Source organism: Pristis pectinata, chromosome 1 (genome assembly GCF_009764475.1).
Source record: "Pristis pectinata isolate sPriPec2 chromosome 1, sPriPec2.1.pri, whole genome shotgun sequence".
NCBI lineage: Eukaryota > Metazoa > Chordata > Chondrichthyes > Rhinopristiformes > Pristidae > Pristis > Pristis pectinata.
In genome coordinates, this window is record NC_067405.1 from 14,389,315 (window position 1) to 14,409,290 (window position 19,976).

General features: G+C 41.2%; 1 protein-coding gene across 1 annotated transcript in view; it reads right to left on the reverse strand.

Moving 5' to 3' along the window:
- Nucleotides 1–19,976, reverse strand: part of LOC127575517 (contactin-associated protein-like 5) — a 611,376-nt gene that overhangs the window by 320,167 nt on the left and 271,233 nt on the right. Inside the window, exons 12-13 of the mRNA XM_052025454.1 lie at nt 19,152–19,271; nt 14,438–14,638 (exon numbers count right to left, since the gene is read on the reverse strand). Of these exons, the coding sequence (XP_051881414.1) occupies nt 14,438–14,638; nt 19,152–19,271 (321 nt within the window). The remainder of the gene's footprint in view (nt 1–14,437; nt 14,639–19,151; nt 19,272–19,976) is intronic.

The window sequence follows — 19,976 nt, forward strand, 5'->3', positions numbered from 1 at the left end:
AAGAGGAAAATGGGTGGGTTGAACATGACCCACAGATACTTTCTTGATGTTATGCCAACTTTGCACACATGAAGGGACTATTGTTTTTTCCCTTTAACAATCCCAGTGTAAACAGGATAAGAGACAGAGGAAATTTAAATACAAACATAAAACACTGTTTACTGAATGTGCACAGAGAGCCAAAATTGTAAACACATTTACAGCATTCAAATATTTTCTTGTTTTAATGACCATATTTCTCTTTTCAGAATTCAATATTCATTTGGTTTTATAGTTGTTAAGTGAGCACCCTCATTCAGCATAATTATCAACTAATAATGACAATTTGAGCAGAAATCTGTCTCTGAAGAAATCACTAGCACAAATCCAAATGCTCCCAGAAGTTACAGCACACATTTCCCTTTCATCCTTCACTTTGTTGGACATCACTTTTAAACGTGGAGACTGGTTAAAAATAGGTTTGTGCTAAAACTCCATAGTGAATATGAGCTAAGGACTAACAAGCTACCCTTTGTCAGCCTCTGACCTAGTGTATGGAGGCAGGATGCCATTTGTAGTATCAAGTATTACTCATTTGACTCAAGAATGTCGGGACACAAGCAAGTAGAGAGTGAACAGTTAACAATTATGATACAAGTCACAACTACACCAATCATGCTGCAGAATTAGAGGCAGTGCAGACTAAGGTTAAGGAAGGCTGTGTCAGTCATCACATCACGCCAATCACTATTACAATCACTATCATGCCACATCACATCAATCACTATTACAGCGCCAGCAATCGGGGTTCGATTCCCATCGCTGTCTGTAAGAGGTTTGTACATTCTCCCCATGTCTGCATGGGTTTTCTCTGGGTGCTCCAGTTTCCTCCCACACTCTAAAGATGTGTAGGTAGGTTAACATGGATTTAAAATGGGCGGTGTGGACTCATGGGCCAGAAGGGCCTGTTACCAAGCTGTATAAATAAAGTTTAAAGTTTAATTTCCTGTCAAACTCTTCCTTTCTGCAATATGCACCTTCTACAAGATCCCTGCTGGAGCAGAGCCTTTGTCAGCCCTATTCCTGCAATTGACCATAATTCTATTAGTGACCATAATTCTATTAGTTTTAAGATTGTGGTGGAAGAGAATAAGACAGGTCCACAGGTTAGGGTCCTAAATTGGAGCAGGACTAATTTTGTGGGAATTAGGCAGGATCTAGCAGAGGTTGGTTGGGTGAACCTGTTTGAAGGGAAAGGAATGAATGGCAAGTGGGAGGCTTTTAAGAATGTGATGTCAAGAGTCCAGGACCAGCACGTTTCCGTTAGGGTGAAGGGTAAACCTGGCAAGTTTAGGGAACCTTGACTGACTAGAGATATTGAGGCTCTATTCAAGAAAAAGAAGGAAGCATACATTGGGTTTAGGTGGTCTGGGACAAATGAATCCCTCGATGACTATAAGAAGATTAAGAATACACTTAAGAGGGAAGTCAGGAGGGCAAAGGTAGTGTATGAGATGGATCTGGCAAGTAAGGTTAAGGAAAATACCAAGAGGTTCTATAGCTACATTAAGAATAAAAGGGTGGCTAGGGAGACAGTAGGTCCCCTTAGAGATCAGCAATGCCACCTCGGCCTTGAGCCGTAGGAGAAGGGTGGGATCTTTAATGAATATTTCTCCTTAGTGTTTACTGAGGAGAAAATCATGGTTGTTCAAAAGATAAGGGAAAAAGATGTTTTGGAGGATATTTGTATTACTGAGGAGGAGGTATTTGCAGCCTTACAGCACATTAAGGTGGATAAATCCCCAGGGACTGACTGAGGGCATCCTCGGACTTTGTGGGAGGCTAGTGAAGAAATTGCAGAGGCCCTTATGGAGATATTTGCTTTATCGTTAGCCACTGGTGAAGTTCCCAAAGACTGGAAAGTGGCTAATGTTGTTCTGTTGTTTAAGAAGGGTAGCAAGGACAAGCCAGGGAACTACAGGTCAGTCAGCCTGACATCAGCAGTGGGGAAGTTACTGGAGAGAATTCTGAGGGACAGGATCTACCAGCACTTGGATAGTCAGAGTCTGATTAGGAGGACTCAGCATGGCTTTGTGCATGGAAAGTCGTGGTTGACGGACCTTCTAGAGTTTATTGAAGACGTAACTAAAATGGTAGATGAAGGTAGGGCAGTGATGTTGTCTATTTGAGCTTTATTCTTGAACTGGCCTGTATAACCCTAACCCTACCTCAGCAATGGAACACCATGGAACTCCTCTTGCACTATCATGGAATGTTTTCGATTGTGTTTTTTATACTTTTTGCACTAAGGCCTTGTGTTTGCATTTTTTTCATATATGGCATCATTTATGAATAATTTATGTATAATTTATATTCTGTGTGTTTTCTGTAGCTATGTGTCTGTGATGCTGCTGCAAACAAGTTTTTCATTGTACCTGTACCTCACTGTACATGCACACACGACAATAAACTTGACGTAACGTGACTTGACTTGAGTGAATCTCTGGAATTCTTGCCCCAGAGAGTGGTGCAGGTTAGGTTATTAGGTGTAGTTAAGGTGGAGATAGATGAATATTTGAAAGATCGAGGAATTGAAGATAAGATGTCTTTATTAATCACATGTACATCGAAACACACAGTGAAATGCATCTTTTTTGCGTAGAGTGTTCTGGGTGCAGCCCGCAAGTGTCGCCACGCTTCTGGCGCCAACACTAGCATGCCCACAATTTCCTAATCCGTATGCCTTTGGAATGTGGGAGGAAACCAGAGCACCTGGATGGACAACCCACACAGACACGGGGGAGAACGTACAAAACTCCTTACAGACAGCGGCCGGAATTTAACCCGGGTCAAAACTAGCACAGAGAGGAGTTGAGGCCAGCTTAGATCAGCCATGATCATATTGAATGACAGGGCAGGCTTGAGGGGCCTGGTGGTCCACTCCTGTTCCCGTTTTCTTGTGCTGTTGTCACTTGGAGGCCAAGCTCCAAATTGTGACTGATTCTCTTCAGCAAAGTGTATGAGAGAATGAACGTGGCATGAAAAATTAATAAGATAAAATGTCCTTTACTAAGGTGGACCCTGCTGCACAATACAACTTTTCCAGCAAACAAGATCCATGACATAGAGTCATAAGAGTCATACAGCACCAAAACAGGCCCTTCGGCCCAACTGGTCCATGTTGACCAAGATGCCCATACAAGCTCGTCCCACTTGCCAGCACTTGGCCCATAAACCTCTGGACCTTTCCAATCCATGTCCCTGTCCAACTGTCTTTTAAAAGTTGTTATTGTACCTGCCTCAACCACTTCCTCTGGCAGCTTATTTCACATACATACCACCCTTTGTGTAAAAAAACGTTGCTCCTCAAGTTCCTCTTAAGTCCTTCCTCTCTCACCTTAAACCTATGCCCTCTAGTTCTTGATACCCCAACTTTGGGAAAAACATTGAGTCCATTCACCTTATCTATGCCCCTCACGATTTTATACACCTTTATAAGATCACTTCTCAGTCTCCTACGCTCCAAGGAATAAAGTCCTAGCCTGTCCAAACTCTCCCTATAACTCAGTCCCTCAAGTCCTGGCAGCATCCTTGTAAATTTTTTCTGCACTCTTTCCAGTTTAATAACATCTTTCCTATAGCAGAGCAAATGGGAAGATATTATTATGACTCTGGAGAACATGGATCTCCTCTGACATCTTGCAATGCACGTTACCGCGAAGGCTGTCATTAATGGTCAACCTCAACACCATCTTTAGTGTCCCAGCAGAGACTTCCGCTGAGTGGGGACATGAGTTTTCAAAGACTGAGACTTCAAACTCAGCATCAAGCTCAATCCACCAAGCAGTAATTATCTTTGCTTTCCTGTACGCCTTGGAAAAATGAATAACTTATTGCAGATACCTCAAAATACTGGAGAAGTCCAGCATTGCTACCTACAGAAAATCCTCCAAGTTCATTGGTAGAATAGTCGACAAACGTCAGTCAACTCGCCCAGGCCAACACAACTGGTATCAAGGCTCTGATACAAAATACAGAAAATGCTTGAAATACTCTGCAGGTCAGGTAGCATCTGTGGAGGGAGTAACAGTTGAGCCCTCAGGACTCAACATTGAATTGAACCATTTCAGGGAATCAGCCTTTCCAGCTTGTTTCAGTTCTGGTGAAAGGTCATGAACCTGTAACTTTAACTCTACTTGTCTCTTCACAGATGCCGCCTGATCTGCTGAGTATGTCGAGCATTCACTTCTGCTTCAGCAGTGTTTTGTGTCCCACAGGTCCAGCATTGTTTCATTTCTCTCTCCACTTCTCTAATACATCAGCTTCTCTTAATATCTCCTCCAGACGGGTCAACTGCAATTAACAGGCCATTACCACAGTCGACACCACTACTAGTGTCATTCAGTCTCTTTTGGTCTCCACTCTATCATGGAGTCATAACATCATATAGATAATCCCTTCGTTCTCCCCAACCTTTCCCCTCACATCAACTGAGGAGTCGAGGAGATGAAGATAAATTTCTTCATGCAGAGCGTGGTGAACCTTTAGAATTCTCTACTGCAGACAGCTTTGAAAGCTCTGTATTTATGTTCATTCAAAACTGAGATAAATTTCTGGGCATTAAGTGAATCAAGGGTGAGAGAGATACTGCTGTAAAATGGCACTGAGGTAGATGGTTAGCGATGATTTTGATGAATAGTGGAGCAGGCTCGAAGGGCCAGTTATATTCTTCAGAAACAATTACTCTGCTTCAGACTCTACTTAGCAACCAGTTCCCAGGAGAATAGAGAAAATGGTTCCAGATCCTCAAAATCTCCTTGAAAAAATATAACATCCTCTTCAACACACGGGAGTTCCTGGCCCAGGAATGGTGACATTGACAGAGAAACATATAGCAAGGTGTCGAGCACATTGAGCCTCTATAACAGAAGAACATGGAAACCGAGTGTAAAATACAGGAAGAACAACCCACTCAAGAAAGATTTACCAGAATGTTGCCAGGACTCGAGGGCCTGAGTTATAGGGAGAGGTTGGGTGGGCACAGACTTTATTCCTTGGAGCTTGGGGGACTGAGGAATAACCTTAGGCATCATGATAGGCATAGATAGGGTGAACTCACATAGATTTTTCCCAGGGAAAGGAAACGAAAAAACTAGAGGGCATAGATTTAAGATAAGAGGGGAGAGATTTAAAAGGTATCAGAAGGGTAACTTCTTCACATACAGGGTGGTGCGTATATGGAAAACCTGCCAGAGAAAGTGGTTGAGGCGGGTACAATAACAACATTTAAAAGACATTTGGATAAGTACATGGATATGAAAGATTTAGAGAGATATGGGCCAAATGTGAACTTAGGTGGGCACCTTGGTCAGCATGGACTAGTTGGGCCGAAGGGCCTGCTTCCATGCTGTATTACTCTATGACCATGACTATCTGCCCTGCTAGGTTCCACCTGCCCTAACTGTAACAAAGTCAGAAGATGTTGCTTTGGACTCATTTCCGTCAGCCCACTTGAATTACAGTGAAAGCAAGTGATCCTGACTCTGAGAGACTGCCTAAGTAGGAAAAATACAACCCCAGCTAAACGTAAATCAGCATAGACATTAAAATGGTACCTAGAACTTCAGTTCCTGGTCAATAATGCTAAACACACCATATACTGGTGTCAGCGCTTTGTACTGTTCCTCTGAATTCAATCTACTGTGTTGAATGGAATGAATTCAGAGGCACAATGAAAGGCACCGATGTTACTCTCCATTTAGCACTACTGCCCACGGATTGAATTGCTTGGCAATTTTCTCCCAATTAAGCAGCTAGCTTGTCAAATCACAGGCCTAATTCTGTCTGCATACACAAAAAAAACTTGTCAAACAACTGAAAAAAGGATGAAAGTGGAAACTTTTAAAATGAAAATATTGTAGCTCTCAGCAACTTCTTGAATTAATCTCACACTGCATGCATAGCCATCGTGACTTGGAAAAGATATAAAAAGCTTTGGGAGGAGAACAGCACAAGTGCACCTGAATATTATCAAGGTTCTAAAGTGTGATTATAAGAAATATTACACAAGCAATATTTCTGAGAATACGATTATGTGTTTAGGGAGTGATTTGATTGAGGGTTTCAGGAATTGAGTGGAAGTGACAGGATAAAGAGAGTGGATGGGGGAATCTAAGATGAGGAACATATCAGTTCTCATTGAGGGGTCAATGGTGGAAAGGGTGAGCAGCTTTAAGTTCCTGGGCGTCAACATCTCAGAGGATCTATCTTGGGCCCAACACATTGACAAAATCATGAAGAAGGGATACCAGCAGCTCTACTTTGTTAGGAGTTTGAGGAGATTCAGTATGTCACCAAGACTAACAAATTGCTATAGATGTACGGTGGAGAGCATTCTGACTGGTTGCATCACACCTGGTATGGAGGCTCCAATGCACAGGTTTGCAAGAGGCTGCAGTGGGTTGTAGACTCAGCCAGCTCCATCATGGTGGCAATCCTCCCCATCATCGAGAACATCTTCGAGAGTCCTCAGCATCCATCACTGAGGACCCTCACCATCAGGACATACCCTTTTCTCGTTACTACCATCAGGGAGGAGATACAAGAGCCTGGAGACCCACAACTCAATGATTCAGAAACAGCTTCTTCCCCTCCGCTATCAGATTTCTGAACCGGTCCATGAACCCACACACACACTACCTCATTATTCCTTATTTTTGCACTATTTCATTATTTTTGTATTTTATAATAATTTTTATGTCTTTACACTGTACTGCTGCCAGAAAACAACAAATTTCATTTCATATAAGTCAGCGATAATAAATCTGATTCTGATTCTGACACCCTGAAAGTTATTAGCAGGATATTGAGGTTTCCCTTCTCCAAAAAGGATGCTGAAAGTGAGGAACTGTTCTCTCACACACAAACATAAACGGTTGATGAAATAAGTATGAAACTGATCGGCCTTTGTGAGGCAAAGGTATAAGATGTTATAGAGTTATGGCAAATGGATAGAATTAAAGTACAAATGAGCCATGAATGGTGGAGCAAGCTGAATGTCATAATATTGAGTTCAAGCAATCAATTGGTATTGTGTATTGGTCTATTATTGTCACTTTGTACCAAGGTACAGTGAAAAACTTGTCTTGCATACCGTTCATACAGATCAATTCATTACACAGTACATTGAGGGTAGTACAGGGTATAAAACAATAACAGAATACAGAGTAAAGTGTCACAGCTACAGGGAAGTGCATTGCAGGTAGACAATAAGGTGCAAGGTCATAACAAGGTAGATTATGAGGTAAAGAGTCCATCTCATCGTATAAGGGAACTGTTCAATAGTCTTATCACAGTGGGATAGAAGCTATACTTGAGCCTGATGGTATGTGCCCTTCAGGCTCCTGTATCTTCTGTCTGATGGGAGAGGGAAGAAGAGAGAATGACCCAGGTGGTATGGTCTTTGATTATGCTGGCTGCTTCACCAAGGCAGTGAGAGGTATAGACAGACTCCATGGAGGGGAGGCTGGTTTCCGTGATGTGCTGGGCTGTGTCCACTACTCTCTGCAGTTTCTTGAGGCCCTGGGCAGAGCAGTTGCCATACCAAGCCGTGATGCATCCAGACACGATGCTTTCTATGGTGCATCGATAAAAGTTTGTGTGTGTCAAAGGGGACACGCCAAATTTCTTTAGCCTCCTGAGGAAGTAGAGGTGCTGGTGAGCTTTCTTAGCCATGGCATACACATGGTTGAACCAGGACAGGCTACTGGTGATGCTCACTCCAAGGAACTTGAAGCTCTTAACCCTCTTGACCTCAGCACCATTGATATAGACAGGTGCATGTACACTGCCCTCTTTCCTGTAGTCAATGACCAGCTCTTTTGTTTTGCTGACATTGAGGGAAAAGCTGTTGTCATGACACCATGTCACCAAGCTCTCTATCTCTTTCCTGTACCCTGACTCAATGGAATAAGTTTGAGACAGAGCATAACATGCTGATACAGTTAGAACTATTGACCAGAGAAGAATTTTTTTGTAGAAGTTTGCTTTAAAGTTTGCATTGTTCTGCATTACAGGTTGCACTTTTGATTTTAGATATTTTGAAAAGTTTTATTGAATGATAAAAAGATGTTTTCAAACTCCTAAGTGGGCAAGAACTATAGGAAGAGCACATTACCAATATTACTTTGTTGCAGGAATTGCAATATATGGGTTTGTTTTTGACAATGTAGGAATGTAGTCTGTAATTCAGAATAAGGAATTTTGGCAGGGAAATTAAATTTTGGTCACCAGCACAAGTGCTCTCTCCTCCACACATTTGGACGGACTGAAGTTAATGCAAACAAGTGCGTGAGATAAGCCTTATTGGCAGTTCTATTCTTACATCATAAGACCATGAGATATAGGAGCAGAATTGGGCCACTCTGGCCATCAAGTCTGCTCTGCCGTTCAATTATAGCTGATTTATTTTTCTTCTTTTCTCAACCCCATTCTCTCACCTTCTCCCCGTAACCTTCAACTTCCTTATCAATCAAGAACCTATCAATCTTTGCCTTAAATACGCCCAATGACTTGGCCTCCACAGCCCTCTATGCAATGAATTCCACAGATTCACCACCCTCTGGCTGAAGAAATTCCTCCTCGTCTCAGTTCTAAAGGGACGTCTATTTATTCTGAGGCTGTACCTATTTAACCAAAGACATATTTCCCTTGTCATATTTCCACGATTTGATGGTGAGGCAAACTAAATAGCATTATATTCATGAACCACAAAATGAGACTTTCACTTGCTTACAAGTAGGTGACCTTTTAAACCTGAAAACTTCAGTAAATAACATGCTTTTAAGCCATTTTAATGAATTACCTTTCTTGTAAAACTTGCGTATAACTTATGTTTAATTTATGTTTTTCTTGTGAATGTTGCTTATTTGATGCTATGTTTTGAGTTTATTGTCATTGTCATATGCACAAGTACGTGTATGCACAGGTGCAATGAAAAACTTACTGTGCCTGCGATGCTGCTGCAAGTAATTTTTTCATCGCACCTGTGCATACATGTACTTGTGCCTATGACAATAAGCTCAACTTTGAACTTTGAAATTAGGTCCATTTTTCAGAGTGATATGCCACAGTTTCAGGAAATGCAACTGTTTGCCAGGAATGCATGATTGGTTTTGTCTATGAAAGATGCAAAGCTATTTAGCTGAATGTAAAAATACAACAATTTTCTGTGGTACAGGGCAGTGGCAGAAAAAAGGACATGAAGACTGTGAGAGTTCAATTATATCAGAGGCAGTGGGTCTCTCCAAAGAATATTCACGTTACTCAAACATCAGTAGTCCGTAACTGATAAAGGGCACATTACAAAACTTAACACGCAGTTAGCTTAGCCACTAACTTAGCACTTAGCACTCAGCATTACAGAGGCAATATGATTTGTTTTATGTATAAATATTGGACCAATTTATTAGGGTTCTAACATTTGCACTAAATAAAGAGGAACATAGAATCATAGAGAAATAGAGATTAGAACCAGGATATATAACCCACGAAGTCCATACCCACCAGCAATCACCCATTTACACTAACCCTACATTAGCCTATTTTTATTCTCCCCATCTTCTCATCAACCTCTCCAGACGCTACCAGTCACCCAGACACAAGGTGCAACTTACTCTGGCCAATTAACCTGTCAACCCACACATCTTTGCTCTGGGAGGAAACCAGAGCACCCAGAGGAAATGCACAGGGAGAACATGCAAACTCCACACAGACAGCACCTGAGGTCATATGGAACCTCGGTCTCTGGCACTGTAAGTCAGTTGCTCTACGAGCTGTGCCATTGTGTCACTCACTGGGGGAAGTACTACACTGAGATTTCCAGAAGGCATCAAAGGTTGAGAAAAATCTTCTCTTCTCTCCACCCTTCCACCAGGCAGAAGTTACAAAAGCTTGAGAACATGTACCACCAGACTCAAGGACAGCTTCTATCCTGCCTCTCATATGATAAAGATGAGCTTTTGATCTCGTGACCCTTTCACCTTATTGTCTACCTGCACTGCACTTTTTCTGTAACTGTAACATTTTATTACCGTAACTGTAGCCCCCACCCACCCAGATCATTCTCCTCTTCCATCAGGTAGAAGATACAGGAACCTGAGGGCACGTACCGCCAGGCTTAAGGACAGCTTCTACCCTACTGTGATAAGACAATTGAACAGTTCCCTTATACAATGAGATGGACTCTGACCTCAAGATCTACCTTGTGACCTTGCACCTTATTGTACTGCACCTTCTCTGTAGCTGTGACACTTTACTCTCTAATGTTATTGTTTTTACCTGTACTACATCAATGCACTCTGTACTAACTCAATGTAACTGCACTGTGTAATGAATTGACCTGTACGATTGGTATGCAAGACAAGTTTTTCTCTGTACCTCGGTACAAGTGACAATAATAAACCAATACCAATACCAATATTCTGCATTCTGTTATTGTTTTCCTTTTGTACTAACTCGATGTACCTAGGTATGGAATAGTTTGTTTAGATGGCATGCAAACAAAAGCTTTTCACTTTATCTCAGTATACAGTATATAATAATAATAAACCAAGTACCAATTACCAAAATAAAAACATTATAACAGAAGAAGAAATATATTGGCATAGATAGAAGACTAGCTGGCTAACTGGAAATAGAAAATTGACATAAATAGGTCTTTCTCTGGTTGGCAGAATGTGCAAAAAGATTCATGCTAAGGCTACAACTGTTTACAAGTTGTATGTAGGTATGATTGTTGATGACACAAAAACAAATGAGAAAGTAAGTTGTGAAGAGGATGTAAAGAGAATTTTAAGGGATATAGATGGACTAATTGAGTGAGGAAAGATCTAGCAGATTGAGGAAAATGCGAAGTTGTCCATTTTGGTTGGAAATGTGAAAAAAAATGAAACATGTTAGTAAGAGATTACACAGCTCTGAGAGAACCATAGAACAGTACAGCACAATACAGGCCCTTCGGCCCACCATGTTGTGCCGACCTTCAAACCACGCCTAAGACTATCTAACCCCTTCCTCCTACATATCCCCTATTTTAAATTCCTCCATATGCTTATCTAACAATCTCTTGAACTTGACAAACGTATCAACCTTCGCCACCACCCCAGGCAATGCATTCCATGCACCAACCACTCTCTGGGTGAAAAACCTCCCTCTGATATCTCTCTTGAACTTCTCACCCATTACCTTAAAGCCATGCCCTCTTGTATTGAGCATTGGTGCCCTGGGAAAGAGGTGCTGGCTGTCCACTCTATCTATTAATATTTTGTATAGCTCTATCATGTCTCTCCTCATCCTCCTTCTCTCCAATCCAGGCAGCATCCTGGTAAATCTCCTCTGCACCCTTTCCAACGCTTCCACATCCTTCCTATAATGAGGCGACCAGAACTGGACACAGTACTCTAAGTGTGGCCTAACCAGAGTTTTGTAGAGCTGCATCATAACCTCGCGGCTCTTAAACTCGATCCCACAACTTATGAAAGCTAACAGCCCATAAGCTTTCTTAACTACCCTATCCACCTGTGAGGCAACTTTCAGTGATCTGTGGATATGAACCCCCAGATCCCTCTGCTCCTCTACATTCCCCAGAATCCTTCCATTAACCTTGTAGTCCGCCATGGAGTTAGTCCTTCCAAAGTGTACCACCTCACACTTCTCCGGATTGAACTCCATCTGCCACTTCTTAGCCCAGCTCTGCATCCTATCAATATCCCTCTGTAAGCTTTGACAGCCCTTCACACTATCCACAACACCACCGATCTTTGTGTCGTCTGTAAACTTGCTAACCCACCCTTCCACCCCCTCATCCAAATCATTAATAAATATCACGAAAAGTAGAAGACCCAGAACCGATCCTTGTGGACACCACTAGTCACAGCCCTCCAGTCTGAATGCACTCCCTCCACCACAACCCTCTGCTTTCTACAGAGTTGGTGTCCTGGTTCATAAAAGGCTCATTCATGATTTGTAAAAGGCTGGTTTTCAGGTACAGCAAGGAATTAAGAAAGCTAAAAAAATGTAATTGTTTGTGACGAGTGGAATTTAATACAAAAGTCAGGAGGTCGTGCTTCAGTTAAATAAGACATTGGTGAGATCACACCTTACTACTGCATTTTAAGCAGTTCAGAGGTTTACTGGACTAATACCTGGAATGGGCTGATTGTCTTCTGAGGAAAGGTTGGACAAGCTGGGTTTATATCCGCTGGAGTTCAGAAGAATGCAAGAGGATTTGATTGAAGCATATAAAATCCTGAGAGTTCTCAATGGAGTGGAAGTTGGATGTGTGGAGAATATTTCCTCTTGTTGTAGAATTAGGGGTCACTGTTTAAAAGTAAGGGGTCACCCAATTAAGATGAGGTATTTTGATTTCTCATAGGAATGCCTCAAGTCTTTGGAATTCTCTTCCTCAAAGGGCAGCGGAAGCTGATCTTTGAATATTTTGAAAGCAGAGATAGATTCTTACAGGAAAGAGGGTGAAAGGTTACCAGGGACTGGTGTGAGTGAAGAATTGAAGTTGCAATTAAATAATTATCTTATTACATTGGACAGGCTTGAGGGGGTGTGGTTATAATGGCTCTGCACATTTAATGCAGTAAGGTTATCTTCATAGGTCTTTTTAAATTTAAATTGTTTTAATTTCTGCATTTGCTGTTCAGTCTAAGGCAGTGTTCAACACTTTGAACTAGCCAAGCAGAAACAGGAAAACAGATGCCAGCCAAGTCAGCTTCTACTGATTCTGCAAGCTTTTGAAATCTGTTATTAAAGCTTCTTCAATAACCTTCTGCTTATGCGTTGTTTGTATGAGGCTTACATGGTGTAACGTTACAGCTGGATTCACTGCTGACACTGAAGGGAAGCATGTGTTGTTGGGAGGGGAAAGCTTTTTGTTTTGTATTTTCAAAGTTTCTTCCACCACTTGGTGGTGTAGTGAGCTAGATTATTAGCTGGTGCATTCAGTAACAATGCTACCTCAGGCCAGAATGAAAACTGAGCAATTTTGCCATTAATCATTACTAGTAGTTGGTCTGGTACATGATTTTCAAGACGTAATTATCATGTATTAATGCATTTCACGGGAAAATATATACCTGTTTTTATTGGGAGAGGTAACAGCAATTTTGCTTAAATTCTGTTTGCCGCAGTTCTGAGAGTCAGTCAAACAAACTTTAAATTGACTTTGGGTCCAAATTTGACCTTAATCACATGCTGAATGTGCGATATAATAGATTTTACACATTGAAATCTGCTTTTGAAATGTAGCTTCTTAGATTTCAACAAAGCTTACAATACCATATCACATATAATGTCAGAGAATCATCGGGTCATACGGCATTGAAGCAAACCCTTCAGTCCACCGAGTCTGCGCTGATCATCAAATACTGGGTGACCCAGAAAGAATTTTGACATGTATTGACATCAGCATCAATCAACTCATTCCTGCTCTGCGCCCAAAATCAATGTAATGTGGAACTTAGAGTGTGTGTGAGACTGTGTGCGAGAGTGAATGCGAAGGTAAGTGTAAGTGTGAGAGTGAGTGAGAGTGTGAGAAGCATGGGAAGTATGCCTTTAAGGACTGATGCCCATCTCTGAATGCTGTCCATCAGTGTGATGCAGCTGCGCACTGTACCTCGGTACAAGTGACAATAATAAACCAATGCCAATACCAATACCAATACCAAATGAGGAATTCTCCCATCAGGATCTGAAAGAGTTGAAGCTTAATGCATCGTCTTTGGAAGAAAGCCATGCCACAATGATGCTATTGCACAGTTAATTACAGCCAATTTATCATGTTCTGCGGGGACTTTAGTTTGGCTCTAATGCTAGATGCCATAATGAGATAACAAAACTACAATAAAGTCGAATTCCAAGGCAACCAACAATTAACATACTGCAGCAAAACATTAGAATATACACTTAAAGCTATTTTCCCCAAAGCATATATGCCTTGTTCTCTAAACTCACCACTGAACCCTAGGCACATTTTATGCCTTCCAACTGCAGCGAATACCTCAGAGCCAGCAAAACTGATTAAAACAATACTCCTTATATTACCCCATACATTAATTGCATTATAATCAACAGGCATGTGAATCAAAATAACTAATGATTTAGAGTAATTGCTTTAGCACGATTAATATTTCCTTGATTTTCAAAGCTTTTTTCCAGATTTATATAAAAGATTTGATTTAATGTCATCATTACAGATCAGTTGTAAAGGTCCCCCATTTCTAAGGATGGTACTGCAAGAAGATGACACTGCAGCCTTAAGCAGAAGTAATGTTTTCTGATTGAGGTCAAATTCAAGATATCCCTTCCCTATGCCAACAAGAGTAGACTGAGTTTTGAACTCTGATGCTCCAACATTAATAGATTGATAAGATGTGGTGCTTGTACTTACCTGGTGTGTTTAAAAGGCGTGACTTCTTGCAGTGGTAGGCCATTTGCTGCTCACAATAGTCCATGCTCTTAATCATAGCTTGAAGCTGTTCCATGCTGGCCGTGTAATTAAAGTGTGCGAGGTGGGGTCTCTCTGCAGTGGAGCCTTGCACAGTGGTGAGCTCAGTGTTGTTGTGCTGGATCACAGTCCATGTTTTATCTTCTATTTATTTTAGTTAAGGAAATAAAAACATAGTTGTTAACAAACCTAAAAGTATTATGACAAATGTAATTGATTGATAATGACATCTGAACCATTCTCTCTTATTAGGCCATGTCATTTTCCTGCAAATAACATTTGATCTTAAAGTGCTATTCTTTCAGATATTTTGTGGGCTTTACTACCTGCAAGGCTAATAGAAACATATTCAAAAAGCAACACACGAAACACTGGAGGAACTTAGCAGGTCAGGCAGCACCTATGGAGGGAAATGGACAGTCGAAGTTTCGGGTGGAGACCCTTCAGCTGGACTTGAGGAGAAGAGGAAAACTTCTTCAAAGTCAGCGTACATTGAAGAGACTTTGCAGTGGAGCAGCAAAATGGAGACACAACAGACTGCAGATGCTGGAATCTGGAGCAACACACGAAACGCTGAAGGAATTCAGCGAGTCAGGCAGCATCTGTGGAGGGAAATGAGCAGTCAATGCTTCGGGTCGAGATCCTTCATCTGGACCCTTCATTTTCCCTTCGTCCAGATGAAGGGTCTCAACCCGAAACCTTGACTGTCCATTTCCCTCCACAGATGCTGCCTGACCTGCTGATCGATGAACTTACAATTTTTAATCACTTTGCAGATTTCCACATTTAACACTTCAAAAATATTCCACTGGCTGTAAAACCAATCACAATATCCTGCAAGGATGTATAAGGTGCAGAAGGTTCACAGTCAAAGGCTGTATTTTCAATGCAAATTGTTTGCACACAATGGCATATGCAGGAATTTAAACTTGACCACACTTTGTGGGAGAGGGGCATATTACATCATCGCAGAATAAGGGCATTTAGGGCTGAGGTGGGGAGAAATTTCTTCACTGATAGGGTGGTGAATCTTTAGACTTCTCTACTTCAGATGGCTCCATAGGTTCCATCACTGAGTTCATTCAGCACTGAGATTGATTTTTTTCTGGATACGAGAGGATTTGAGGACTATGGTGTTCAAGGTAGAAGATCAGCCATGGTCTTGTTGAATGGCAGAATGTCTACTCCTGTTCCAATTCTTTACGTTCTTACACACTTAATTACTGGATGGCCTATGCCTCTGCTGCTACCAAATCACCCTATCCCCCACCTCATCCCTCTGTGCATGATCCTGCCTTCAAACACATTTAAGAGAGAGAAAGAGCACAGATTCAGGAAATGTTTTAAATAGGCCGGACTTCTCTATTGCTTTCTCCTACGAATGGAAACAGGGCAGTAATTAAGTATCTCTTACTTCTTTGAGGTCCAAACCAAGACCTTATCCTGAAACAGTATGAACATTTGTGGGTGTGATCATAAAATGGTTAAATTACTGGATTCGTAGCCAGAGTTCTGGATCTTGATCAAGAAACATGGGTTCAAATTCCACCATAATTAAATTAAAAACTCTGAAATTTGGAAGCAAACTAGTCTCAGTAATTGCATTTATAATTACCAATCTTATCCACTAACATCCTCCAGGGAAGAAAATATGATATTGTTTCTGATCTACATGTGGCTCCAGACCAGTCAATCTGTTCATCCCTAATTATGCATCCTAACTCCTCATTTTAGGTGTAACTAGGGATGGACAAGAAATGCCAGCAATACTAGAGATATCCACATCCTGTGAACACATTTAAATGAAATAATACACATCTCTAAACTTCCTGCAGTTTATTCTTGTGTGTGTGGAATCAACCCTCAAAAAACATATATGAAAAACAGGCTGTCCCAGACATGGCCCGTGCTTTGTGAGCACATTCTAGGCATGGAGAATGAGAGCACAGGGGTTCAAGCTCCTCTCACTCGTTCGAGTTGCAGCCAATTTGTTTTGCAGAGTGAATCTGATCAGAAGATGTACTATGAGAGGAAGTGTTAAAATTTCACCCATTCCCCTTGACCGCAAAGTCCAACAGATTGCAAGAAATAATCAGATAATTAGCCTATGCTTAAACAAAAGAACATAAAGGACAGCTTAATTAGCATATTTTGCAATCTATACAGAGTTCTACCAGGAACGAATTGCTTTGTATTCATTTAATCCTCTACCCAAGAGGAAACACCACCAATAGCTACACTGTTCTGGGTGTCACTCTAGTTCCATATCACTGTGGTTGACACTTAAACACTTTCTGATTGGTTGGAAAGGGTCTCAGATTTATCACGGCCCTGTCTGACCAATGGGAGATCAGTGAAAAGACTGCTGATTTTGTTAATGACATCAACTTCCTGACAATAAATGAAGAATAAAACCAACAGTTGAAGATTTTTAGTAAATCTCACTCTGCTCAGAAGTAAAAATAGAGTCAATAGTTGCATTACATTTTGTCATGGATTTGGATTTCAAAATATCGACACTTAACTCCAGATGTTTTAAAACTTAATTATTTAATTACAGGGGCAGCACGGTAGTGTAGTGGTTAGCATAACCCTATTTCAGCATCAGCGATCAGGGTTCAATTCACACCACTGTCTGTAAAGAGTTTCAACGTTCTCCCTGTGTCTGTGTGGGTTTCCTCCGGGTGCTCCGGTTTCCTCCCACATTCCAAAGATGTACAGGTTAGTAGGTTAACATGGGTGTAATTGGGCGGCGTGGACTCGTTGGGCTGGAAGGGCCTGTTACTCTGCTGTATAAATAAAGTTTTTTTTTAAGTTTTAAAGAGCAGGGTGAACTGCCTCAACAACTGTCGCCCGGTGATGAAATGCTTTGAGAGGTTGGTCATGGGTAGGATCAACTCCTGCCTGAGCAAGGACCTGGACCCGCAATTTGCCTACCGCCACAACAGCTCTACAATGGATGCAATCTCTCTGGCTCTCCACTCTGCTTTGAAGCACCTAGACAACAACAAAACATACACCAGGCTGCTGTTTATCAATTACAATTTATTGATTTTTAAAGTAAAAAAAAATTAAATTTAGTACCTCCCATGGTGGGAACTCAGGTTTCCAGATTAACAGTCCTGAACTCCACTAATGTAACTAATTCATTCCTCGACCCAGAATGGGAAAATAGTGCCTTTTCCTACTTTCTGGCAGGTAGCATCAGGGCTGAGCACTCCTGTGTAGAACATGCATCAGAAGTCACACTTCGTTGAACTCTTAATTATATCTAAATAATGTGCCTGATTTAATTCACTTCCCTTTCAGAATATCCCACTGTCTGGGCCTCACAGCTACCATCAGGCAGGAGATACAGAAGCCTTAAGTCCCACACCACCAGGTTCAAGAACAGCTACTTCCTTTAACCATTCGGTTCTTAAATCAACTGGCACAACCCTAATCACTAGAGTTTAGCAACTCTATGACCACTTTGAACACTTTGCATTAAATAGACTTTGTTTTTTTTTATTCTAATAGTGTTCTTTCTTGTAAAATTTACGTTTAATTTATGTTTTTTCTTGTGACTGCTACTTATATGATGCAATGTGCCTGTGATGCTGCCGCAAGTAAGTCTTTTCTTGCACCTGTGCATACATGTACTTGTGCATAAGACAATAAACTCAACTTTGACTTTGATATTATGGAAGTGTTGTCACCGTTGGAGGATTTGCAGCATCCAGATTGTGCATAGAAAGCTCCTACAAAGAGCAGTGCAACAATGATGGAGTAATCTCATACAGAGGATTGATTAAGAGATAAATATTGGTCAGGGCATTGGGGTTTATTCCTTTTTCTCCAGAATACAGCCATGGGATATTTTACATCCACCTGAGAAAGCAGATGGACTTTGGCTTAGCATTTCATCCATAAGAGTGTAACTCTGACAGTATGGCACTCTTTCAGTATTGCATTGGAGTGGCAGCTCAGATTATGGCAAATCCTGAAACCATAAGCATCCAACCCCACTGCCTCCCCCACCGTCTAATGCACAAATATCCCATTTCTATGTCTTACACTAATCTATATCCAATATATTGTGTTCTATGGACACTTGTTAGCCATTGGCATGGTAGCAACCTAGCAGAATTTAACATCCTTAATTATTGGCACTGCTGGATATAGAGGGGATTTCTTCATTCTGGATTATGTAAATAGAAGTGCAAATTTTGACTGCCAGATAGAAATATTAATAGTTAAAGGTATCCATTGTAAAGCAATATATTTTCAAAGTGAATTTTACATTGAAAGTTAAGCTGTTTTTCTTAAATGAACAAATATTCTAAATGAAGTTAAGATTTTTTAAAATAAAAGCAAGAAAATGAAAGTACCATCAAAAAGTTGTACAGTATATCACTCAGAGACTGAAAGACAGAGGAAGGATTACTGGGACTAATTTCATGATCCCAAGGGTTGTGTGGGGACAGAGCATTCATAAGGGTTGTGGGTTCTGAAGTATTGCGACCAAAACATACTGAATGACGTTTTAATAGCACAGCTCCTAACGAGAAACAAAGTACTGGAAGGAATAATTGAATGTTACACGCTTTTTTTCTTGTTTTCCTTCAGGGCCTGCTATATTGTCTCTTTAGAGCAAGACCGATGCAAAGCAGCTCACCTGTCATGTTACAGTACACAAGGAGAGGTCCCACTGCCCCACTGCCATCGGGATCAATTGAGAAGAAACCTGATGTGTTCCCTTTGTGTTTGTAAGCTTCACATGACTGCTCATGCACCGCTGCAGTGAGAGAACAAAATACAGAGAATGGGTACAGTTTAAGTTTATTGGCAATGTGATTTAAGCAACAGATTATTAATGAAGGAAATTATTCTCCCAAGTATTGAGAGTTAAGTGTTTACGATCACTCTAGATCAAAAATAAATGTCAATAAATAAATTATATTTTTGAAGAAAACTCAAACTGATGAAAAATACTATGATGCTGGAGGAACTCAGCAGGCCAGACAGCATCTGTGGAGAAAAGCAGGCGGTCAACGTTTCGGGTAAGGACCCTTCTTCAGGACTGAAGATAGGAAAAGGGGAAGCCCAATATATAGGAGGGAAAAGCAGAGCAGTGATAGGTGGACAAAAGCGGGGAGGCGGGATGCACAAGGTGGTGATAGGTAGATGGAGGTAAGAGATAGCGATAGGTGGGTGCGGGGAAGGAGGGGAGAACAGATCCACCGGGGGATGGGTCAAAGCTAAGGAGGAAAAAGGGGGTAGAAAAAAGAGAGATAGGCTAGGAAAGGGAAGAAAAGAAGAGGCATGGTTGGGGGTGGGTGTAGGGGTTGGCTGTATGGGGATTACTTAAGGGGGGAGAATTTAATGTTCACACCGTTAGGCTGCAAGGTTCCAAGATGGAAAATGAGGTGCTGTTCCTCCAGTTTGTGCTTGGAATTCTCCTGGCAGTGTAGAAGGCCAAGGACTGACATAATTGTGATAG